Source organism: Chelonoidis abingdonii, chromosome 1 (genome assembly GCF_003597395.2).
Source record: "Chelonoidis abingdonii isolate Lonesome George chromosome 1, CheloAbing_2.0, whole genome shotgun sequence".
NCBI lineage: Eukaryota > Metazoa > Chordata > Testudines > Testudinidae > Chelonoidis > Chelonoidis abingdonii.
In genome coordinates, this window is record NC_133769.1 from 59,098,591 (window position 1) to 59,109,465 (window position 10,875).

Below are 10,875 nucleotides of genomic sequence, written 5' to 3' on the forward strand. Positions count from 1 at the left end.
GAGAGAGAGAGAGAGAGAGATTGATCTTGCATACATTTTGCTGTATCATATCATACAAACTTGCAAAGAAAAGGACAGGACAGGCCTCTGAGGAAGCTATCAACTTGGAAGCTGAGATGAAAGGTCTTTTTAGCACATAAGGTTTTTATATAGCTTAACTCAGTAGTTTTCAACCTTTTATGATTTGTGGATGCCTAAAAAATTTTTAAAGGCCCTCTTTGGAAATCTTAGACATAGTCTTAAGTTCAGTTTCACCCTAGGGGTCCGCGAACCACAGGGTGAAAACCATTGGCTTAACTCATATTTTGTATTTAAATGCAGAGCCTAGATAATGAGTTCTACAATAGTATTAGTCTAGTTATTTTAATATTTTGAATGGACTTACATTTTATTATTTTGATTTTTTATTTATTTTCAATTCCATGCCAAATGAAATTTGTTCTGTTTAAGATATCTGGAGCGATGATAGATAACTGTTTGCTTGTAAACAAGCACTGTTAGATACAAGATGAACAAAACTCTCTTAAGATCTTAAGGAAGGCTGAGACAGAAGAGAAATAACTACTGGAGCAGTCTGTGAAAAGCGAGGAAACTCAGGGTTTCTTCCACAAAATGGTTCTGAAACGAAGTTGGGATAGGCCAGCAAGGACACAGGGAAAGTTTAAACACCTGAAGAAGAGTGCTAGGCATGGTTAACACCCTATGTAGCACTTCAGTGAGTACACACATATAATCATCTTCTTCCCCAAACTTTCCAAAGTACAACTGCCCAACTCAAACCAGAACAAGAAGTTATCAAAGTAGTAAGCAAATCAGCGAGTTCTTCTGCTATTTAGTGGCATTTACAAGCAAATGGAGATAAGTTTCCATTTTCAGTCTTAGTTCAGATGCACTTATGTGACAAATATAACAAGATACACACCATATTATTTTTCTCTCCCACATCAGGAAGTGGTGCTGCTTCATGTGGAATGAACCATAAACCCAAAAGAAACCTTATAAGAATCACTGATACACACTCTGATCCATTTCAACAACATGTTTTGATAGAACTTATACCCCTGTCTTTTGTCCTTCAAAAATACTTAAACTGTCACCAACTCAAATATCCCAAATACAGTTTAACAAGAATTTCCTGGATCTGTGTAGAGGCACTTCTCATTCTCACTAGATGAAGATAGAAACAGAAACACAGCCCTGTCCTGATGGCTAACAGTTGGAGAGCTTTCTTCTGATCATTGTCTATGGGACTATTAGGAGAGTTAGTGAGAAGAACTGGAATCTAAAGTCTTATTATGCTGATCACAACCAGTTTTATATCTTCAGTTTGTGAGATCCATAGAGCATGATTAAGTATCTCCCCACAGTATCTGGTAGAGACTGTGTCATGGAGCACAAATTGGTTGTGGTTCAAAACTAATAAAATTGAGATGACGATGATAAACTTGGCAAAGTAACCAGAAGATATGACAAAGATTATATTGACCCCTTTGCTTGGGATGTCACATAGGATGTGTATCCACTCCTTGTCACTCAAGCACATAATTCTAAGGTCCTGGTAGCTTTTCAGTTGTTTTTAGATGATCAAACAGCAGTGGTGACGAGGACTGCTTTTTTCAACATACAGTGAGTCAGGAGATTGTGACCGCTTCTCAAAGTTACAGACCTTGCTACCATAATCCTACCGCTACCACCATTAAGTCAGTCTTGTGCAATACACTTTACATAAGGCTACATTTGAAATTGATTGGAAAGTAAAGTGAGTGAAGTATGTGTTATAGACTGCTTAATAAGTGGCTCTCTCCCCAAGAGCAGATGAGACCAACCCTCTGTGATATCTATTGGCTACTAGTTGGTTTGCAGGTGAAACTTACGGTGTTAGTTTAGTCCGATAAGGCTTAAAAGGTTTGGGACCTGCCTATATGAGAGCCAGCATCTCTTCTGTGTAAAAATGCTGCAGTTGAGATCACCTGCAGCACTCAGGCTGCAGACAGGTCATTTTCTGTGAGGGACCCTCAGATATAGAATTCACTCCCACACAGACAGCTCATGGTTTGAAATAATAATAGCTGCCAGAATTTGCTGACCTTTGGAGCATGCTTAAAGGCCTATCTATTTGCATATGTGTCTGGGGAGGGCAGAAGGTGTATGGAGTTTGGGGAAAACTGAAGTGGGGAAGTTTTGTTTTCTGCTGACTGGCTGATGAGGTTTGCTGCTGTTCTGCTCTTGTTGGTTTTGTTATGAACTGTTTATACAATGATTTGACAATGCACTCAGAGCCTGGGATAGGTGTTCAAATCCAAATAAATATGTATGTCATGTAAGTGTCATGATACAATATAAGATGTATGTGGAAATCCCTCTGTGTACTTTCAGAGGGGTCACATACGGAGATGAAAGCTCAACAATACATAGTCAAAGTTGTGCTTGCATAAAACTGGTGAATAGACAGTGACAGTAGAATTCATAGTAGAATTCTGCAGAGAGTATGTCCATGTTTGTCCTAGAGTATTAGGAGCGTGACATTCCCCTCAATCAGAAAAGAGAGAATTTTTGAGAGCAATTTGCAATGATGGCATCTACTTTAGGGTAAGGAGTCCACAACTTTACTTTCTAAAATGTTAGCTTATATCCATGAGGGTGAAACAAGAATTAGATGCAACCTACCTATTATCAAGTACAATTTTGTACTAAGAATTCATTGTACTAAGAGTTTAGAGATATTTTGGTATAAGATAGGTATATTTTGATGGGAAAAATACCTAATCTGAACAGGAGTTCTCTTCAAAGAAATCAGGTTCAGATAAATCCATATTATGTGAAGCACTTGGGGACACATAAGGTTTGTCTTAAATAACTGGGATAACAGAAGCCTAGCTTCTCTGAACTGAGTCGTTGGAAGTGAGACCTATGTTATTTAAGAAGAGATAGGCCAGGAGTGGGCACTATTTTAGCTTTGACTAGCAAGACTGAGGTGGCTTTAACAATAAATCTTTTTCTTGTTAGTGACAAAGAGATAGCCCACCTGCATTCTGGGCACCAAAGGCTTGAACTATCAAAAGACAACTCTAGGAGAAAAAGAGGAGAAAGTCATGCCTCCAAGAGCATGTCTCACTTTAGAGTCCCAGGTTCCTATGAGTTGTTGGTTCTTCAGCTGTTGATGGTTGCTCTTCCTTGACTGCAGTTGAGGCAGATACGTTTGACCACTCAGAAGCCATTATACACAATGATTGAGAGTTTTGATATGAGAGGCAGAGAGATCCTGTTAGACGTGCTCACATGATATGGCCATAAAGAGCACTTAATAATTTTCCATACTCTTCTATTTCACACATTTAAAATACCCCCATAGGTAGAATGTCTGACTAGACTTTGGGGGCGGGAGGAAGTCTAACAAAAGATCATAAAGCAAAAAAGTGAGAGCTTAAACATTTGTGCTGTTCATTCTATGACAGGCAAAGTGAGACTGAGGAGCCTTGAGATTGGGCTGACAATAAATGCCTGTTCAAGAATGACATATGCAAAACCCATTTAGTTAGAGATTGGCCTTGTCTATAAGAATGGACAGTGAGGGAAAGTTAACAGGAACCAAGCCAAAGTATGTGAGAAGTAGTGTTGGTAAGAAATCATGCTGAAGAAAGGAAAAGCGAGAGCACAAAAGACAAAACCATGAGAATCAGGGAGAAAGTAGCAGAGAAAAAAAAAGCTTAAAAATCCAAGTGAAAAAATAAAGCACACAACTCCCAATTCTCTCTCATTGCACTGAATGTGGAGAGTTTGAACAGATTCCTGTCCTGTCCTTTTTGCTTACATATAAACATAACAATACTTAAGTTTTACTCAGTGAGTAAATTATTGTCTCATGCCAATTTGTGTTGGCGAAGGGTAACAATACTAGTCGTACTGAAGTATTTCAGTGACATATTATGGAGATTTGGGGTTACAGCTTCATCTACCAGAACAGAGGATTCCTTAACCCAGAATGTTTAAGTGTATGTCAGCAGCAATTAAATTTCTCCAAAGAGTGATTGTTTGTCAATTGTTGACTGTTTGTAACATTTTCCCTATCCTTTCCCCATCTGATTTAATACTGATGCTTGTGTACATTATATGCTTAACTGAACTTCTGCACACTGATCTCGTCTTCAGAGTTAGGAAGTAACTATTTTCAAAAGACAGCCTAGCCTGTTAGTTAAAATTAAATGTTACCTAAAAGGAAAATTTAGCATCCAGTGACAAGAACTGTAAAAGTTTTCTTTGAAAACCCAATTTATTCTAACTCACTTGTACTGTTGTACTTTAACTATATTAAAGAGGGGGAAAACAAATACCAGTGGGCTGTTATCTGTATAATGTAATTCCAGATGAGTCTAACCACTGATATATGTTAGTACCAGTTTCTGGCGGCCATCCAATTTTTAACCAAGTATAATTAAAAATAACACTTCAGTAAAACAAATTCCAGGACTGTTTACTTTTCTTGAAAAGAAGCTACTACACTCCTACTTAATAGCAGATACAATTGTTTTCAGAATCCCCAGAAAGGTGATCCACTGACCTCCATTAAAACAAAACAAACAAAATCTCTTGCACTGGGGAAGTTCTGGAGATCAATGCTTAGGCCCAAATTCTCCCCACTCCCCCGAAATCAGAATAGCCAGGCTTAGTGTGGAGGAGTGTTACAAAAAGGGGCTGAAAAAAATTCTCTGCTTAAGCCACAGAGGTGACAATTGAGCTACTCTGAAGACTATTACACTCCTGACACTGCTTTAGCCCTTATCAGTTCTGTTTTTCTGTACTTCATGTAACAGAAGATCCAGTGGCCTCATCCCACACCCAAACTCTGCTGAACAGAGACTATGGGCTCTCTTGTCAAGCTGGGATCTGTACTACATACAAGGACTGCACCTGCAAAAAGGCTCCACGTACCCCTACACACACTCCCTTCCCACACACGCAACCCCACAATAGAACCATGCTAGACCTGGAGTCTTCTGCAGCAATGAAAGAAAGGGATAACATTTGGCAAAAGGTTGGCCAAGCCATCCTTCCAGCTGCAGAAAACATGGTTAATATCTCTCCAGAGTCCAACAACACATCCCTGTGTCTGTCTCAAGAACAATACAATGCTCCTCAAAGGGCTGAGCCTACTGTTTCTACAGCATTAAATAAATTTAATTTTTTTTTAATTCTCACTTTTTCTTTAGGTAGGGGCTACCTTGAATTGAAGACTCACTCCAGTCATGATAATTAAATAACTGTGTCGTCTACTATATTGAAATATTCTTTTCAATAGTATTTCCCTGTATTTCTCAATCAATCTCTACAATTAAATGAATGTTTTAACTCTTGTTTCTCCTATCTGAATAGTGTTTGAGAGGCCACTTTGGTCCACACGCAGCCAGTGACATCCATAGGAGAACTTGTTTCCCACTCTTGTAGGAAGCTAAAATTGACTAATGCAGTAAAAGTAAAAACAAAAACAAAGAAATAGAACTTATGAAAATAAAGTCTGAAATTTTAGAAATCACTCAAAAGATGTAAACTGTCTGCTTGCAAGTGAGCAGAAGTCCAACTGTGAGCCCACTTAACCTCCTGCCTTTGACCGCATCCCCAACTTTCCTAATTATAGGCTCCCCCCTGCAATTATTACAAGCTCCCTAATAACCTCTTAACCTCCCCGTGCCATTTGCATCCCTTAACCTAGTGAAAGCTCTGCCATGTAACACATCAAAAGTGCACACAATTTGTCAACAGCCTTTAAGCAATGTTCCCTGGGTTCTGTGCAGCCATACATGCTTACACTGAGGTCAGAGAGAGCAGCAGAAGCTTGAGAGGGTGACTGGAGTCAGAGATGCAAACACGAAGAGGGTAGGAACTTACGAGGCAGTAGTGAAGGCTCTGGAAGAAGCCAGGGAAGTGGAGAAAGACGCCAAAGAGATTAACTGGATATTGAGTACCTGGTTTACCAACTAAACTTCTGATCACTCTCGGATACACTTGTATATATCTTTAGAGCAATTTCTAAAACATTATTTTTAATTTTCCTGTAGCATTTTTAAGACCTATTTTTCCCCTTAACTTTTACAGCATTGGTCCATAGCAGTTCCCCTGAAAGATACGAAACTGGAGAACATAATGGTCATCACTTGGCTCAAAACAGCCTCTCAAACTTCACTCACTTCTGATTTCTTGGGAATTGCAATGAGGGAAATCCTCCCCCACTCTTCACTTCCACATGCCAGGCTCAAGAAACTGCGTTTAACAGGGAGAAAACTGGTCCCACTAAGAGATGGGATTGACCCAATATAATTACAATAAAGGGTTATAAAATAACTAAGAGCTAGATTCTACTATCCTTACTCACAGTGTGTAAAACTTTCTCCATGATTAATCCCATTTAAAACTATACATGACACAGACTGGCTGTTGAATATACAATGCAAATAAACTAAAAAACTGAGAAAAATATTTTATATTAACTTCTTTCAGTTCCAATAAGCTTACATATTATATATAAGTACAATAGGTACAAATATTTCAGATAGTTGTGCCTTTCAAGTTGGTCATGTCCCTTCAAGTAGTGAAAAACTGCTTTACATGGGATGGGAGTTCCTAGATAATGAAAGCTGTAAAAGGAGAAAGATCTGTTCACTGTAGTTTACTACACCAATCTAATCTGAGCACCTCTCAATAAAATGTTAAACATGATGAACATCTCACACAAGTGGCTCATTTTTTCTTTCTTATCTTCTCTCAAGCGGGAGAAGTGTATGTGCAGTATAGTGATTTGTTTTGGTAGGGTTTTGGGTTGAGCTGTGTTTTCTTTTTTTATGATGTATATCAGTATTTATTAGGGATGCTTCAAAAGCAAGATTGGATATGCACAGTCTCTGATCTGGACTGTTTACTTTTTCAGCTCAAATAGTCAATGTCTTAGGCTAGACTGAGTCTGCAGGCTCAGGTATGAATATAGGATAGCACATAGTTACACTATGTCAAAAGGAGCACTTGGAAGGAATTGAGCAAAGATACCCCTCTGAAGTACAATTTCCTCTGGGGTTCCCCTATTAACACCGTCGCAGAAGGGAGTATGCTATTTGTCAGCCTTTTGTAAATTGCCGCATAATCCCCCCACTCACATCCAGCTAACTGCTCTATTTTCTGCATCTTCCTCGCTCAAGTGCTCATAGGGAAGAGTATAGGATATGCAGCCCTTGTTCTTCCCCAATACCCAGACCTAAAAGCCTTACTCCTTTTACTTCCTTGCATGGCTGCACGGGACCAAGCCTGTACACAATCTCGTCCTAAATTAACATAGCAACAACTACACAATCACATTTTTAAAGGGAAACGTTTTACAACATTGTGCTTGGATGGCAGGTCTAATGAACATAACAGCTTTCACTGTACACCATAGTCTACACTCGGAAATTAGGTTGGTATAACTGCATCACTCAGGGGTGTAAAAAAATCCATACCCCTGCACACCTCAGTTAAACCGCCTCTCGGGGAGGTGGAATACCTATGCTGATGGGAGAATCTCTCTTGTCAGCATAGATAGTGTCTTCACTGAAGAGCAGCACACCACTGTAGTGTTTTATATGTAGACAAGCCCTTACTCCTTTACCACAGCTGCAATATATTTTAAGTTTGGTGGGTTTTTTTGTTTCGGTTTGGTTTAACTAAAACAAAAATATACTCTGTGATACAATTTTATCATTAGAAGTTTAGAATGCTTGATCTATAAAATAATAAATGTTTGACAGGATAACGTAAATAACTGCTTTATAATGTCATCCTCGTTTTAACATAAAGCAGTATTATTGCACTGAAAAAACAAGGAATTGATAGAAGTGGCAAAAGAAGAAGCCAGTGTACATCTTCAAAGAGTGTTGCATTGTTTGTGTTTTGCAAATAAAGAGGAAAAGGCCAGTTCTCATATTTTGCAGCCAAGGGTGGGAGTCAGAAGAGTAAATAAAACAAATCTATTTAGCTTTATGGCTGTCACTACCTCAGTTTATACATAGCCTAATCCTGTTCTCCCTGAAGTCAAGAGGGCGTTTTTCATTTACTTCAGTTGAAGCATGATCAGCCTAACATGAGTCAATGCAGAAGATTTGGATGATTGTGGCACAGGGAACATTGAGTTTCTCTTCTCCACCTTCTCTTCCTACAGCATTTGTGGAAGCAGCGGAAGAAATAGTACAGGTACTAGCCTTTCCCTGGCTATCCCAGGACCCCACATAACTATTCCTGACTTCTGTACATATATAACATTTAATGCTGATTTACAGCATCACTTAATCAAAACACTGGTTTATTGTGTTTCTGAGGCAGTTTTTTTGTGTGTTAAAATGCCATACCAAACAATCTTACTATATGCCAGTAGCAGATCTTATGAAAATGGCATGTCTATAGCCTGCCAAAAAAGAATCATCAATTCAGCACAACTGCCAACACCTACACTTACTCCGGGCATGACCAGCTACCTCGAATAGTGCTTGAGAATTTCAGACTTAGCTCTGCTGTAAAAGAGCCTCTTTCAATCAGGGAAAGATATGAATGAAGGAGAATAGGAAGCAATAACCAACATGCTTACCAGGCCACCACAGAGGCTGAAGACAGCCGTATGTGTCTCCTGTGCATTGACATGCCCCCGGTAGAAGCAGTGGCGCAAGTCAGAGGAGGGCTGCTCCTGTGCAGACCCCACATGCATCACTTTATAATGAGCAGCAATGAATCCTGCATCAGTGCTCAAGTTCAGTTGGAAGAGCTGCCCATAAGCACTGAGTTGGTAATGTGTCCTGAAAGCAGCAGGCTCCCCGGGTGCCTCCAAGCTCCTTTTCCTCCTCCTGAAGTGATGTGAGTGAGGGAAAACTTCTCCAAATTCATTCACTCGGGTAGGTGTGACTATCTCGTAGGAAGAGAGTTGCTTCACTAAGGTCTCTGCAACAGAAAGAAAGAGACTCATCCTTACCAAATAGTGTGGCAATGAGCCATACTTTTATCCAAAATTTGCTCACTACAGTACAGTGTAGACTAGCATGCAGCTGCCTTACTTGAGGAGACATGGCTCAGGAAGGAGACTTTGGGCCTCCAAAGGAATTCCTCCTGTCTCTCTTCTCCAAACACTCATACTGAAGTACCAGCTCCCACAGCTGTACACAGGACCCACCTCCCACACAGCCCCCAACACCCCCACACACCCTGTCCACCACCAACATGCTTAGCAGGAGACTGAAGACTGCCCTACATGCCTCCTTTCCATTGACGTGCCCACCGGAAAAGCAGAGGCACAAGTCAGAGCCATTCACATACAGTAAAGGTGGGGAGTATACACCACACTGGGCCTGCCTCTCAATCCCGACTCACATACCCTATGTCACACAGTCCCTATTCACCCACCCCACTAACCTAAGCACCACAACCACCCCCCCAGATGCACCCCACTGACATAAGGTACTACACTTTCACTCCCACTCTGTTTTGCACCACTCTCACACACACACCTAACTCCAATTACACACATACCGCACAAACACACACGAATATGCACACCACACGCAACGCCCCCCACACAAGGACCGGGACTCTGGCACGTGCTGAACACACACCCACAGACCCCCTCCCTCCTTCCCCCCACTTACAAACGGGGAGTGAAATCCCGACTCACCCTGACATCAGCGGAACCATCCCAGAGCTTTGTTGGGAGGGCCGGGATTTCACTCCTCCCCCCCCTCCCCGGTTTGTAAGTAGGGGGAAGGAGGGAGTGGGTCTGTGGGTTTGTGTCAGCACGTGCCAGGGTCCCGGTGCTTGGGAGGGGGGGGATGCGTGTGAGTGTGGCGTGCATATCCCTGTGTGTTTGTGCGGTGCGTGTAACTGGGGTTAGGGGAGTGGATGTGTGAGTGGTACAAACCGGAGTGGTAGTGAACGTGTAGTACCGTATGTCAGCATCTGCGGGGAGGCTGTGGTGCCTAGATTTCACTCCGCGTGGGCGCACCCCTCGCAGGCTCCGCGTGCGCCCCCCACCCGGGCTCCGCGTTCCTCGAAAGCACCGCGCTCTGTGTCACCTCCAGCTGCCCGGGGAAGCCCCGCCGCTCGGGGCCGAGCCCAGCCTCCTTTGTTGCCGCCTGTTTACCTTGTGAGGGGTGAAACCGGACTTCCCAGGACCTGGTGATGAGAAGGGAGAGCGGGCACAGCAGACCCGCTAGCCACTTCGCAACCCGCATGGCTCACGCCGGGGGCGCCCCCCGCCGCTGCTCTCTCCAGCAGCAGCGCCCGCTTCAGCAGCCGCAGCCGCCACCCGGCTGGGCCGACCCCGCACGGCTCGGCTCTTTCATGTTACTGGCGCCCACCCTTGTCCCCTGCGTTGTCTCTTCCTTTCCCGGCTTCCCCGCTACTCCTTCACAAGGCTGCCCGCTCCGCAGCCCCCGCCCGGCTCCCCCCGCCTGAACTCTGGCATTCGCTCTCTGCGCCGGGGTGGGCGAGGGCGGTTCCTCCCCTCCTCCCGCAGCCTGTGGCGAAGCGAGGAGCAGCATGCCAGCTTCATTCAGTGCGTGGCCATCCCAGGACCCCCGATCAAAGAGACTGCCCGCCCCCTTGGGGCAGGGACCTGGCCAATGAGTGGAGTCGACTCACTGCAGCCACTTCATCTCTCTCTCGCACACACTTGCTTTCTGACACAACCAGGCATCGCGAAGTGTAATGAGTAATAATAATCACCCCCAACTACAGAAACCTACACATGAGAGTTAATCTCAACGTGCTTCCATGCCCTCGCCAACCAAATACACAATCCTCAAGCAAAACTTTCTGTGACTCTAGAGGTAAGCCTGGAAATATGCGTCAGTAAGAAATGTACTTAGAGCCCAT

At 42.8% G+C, this 10,875-nt stretch overlaps 1 protein-coding gene across 2 annotated transcripts in view; it reads right to left on the bottom strand.

The window, feature by feature from the left end:
* The window catches only part of ADAMTS20 (ADAM metallopeptidase with thrombospondin type 1 motif 20), a 202,294-nt gene extending 191,999 nt beyond the window's left edge, over positions 1-10,295 (bottom strand). For both annotated transcript variants that reach the window (XM_032804591.1, XM_032804590.1), the window contains exons 1-2: positions 10,142-10,295; positions 8,603-8,949 (exon numbers count right to left, since the gene is read on the bottom strand). In XM_032804591.1, the coding sequence (XP_032660482.1) occupies positions 8,603-8,949; positions 10,142-10,232 (438 nt within the window). In that variant the 5' untranslated portion in view covers positions 10,233-10,295. The remainder of the gene's footprint in view (positions 1-8,602; positions 8,950-10,141) is intronic.
* Between the last annotated feature and the right edge of the window lie 580 nt (positions 10,296-10,875).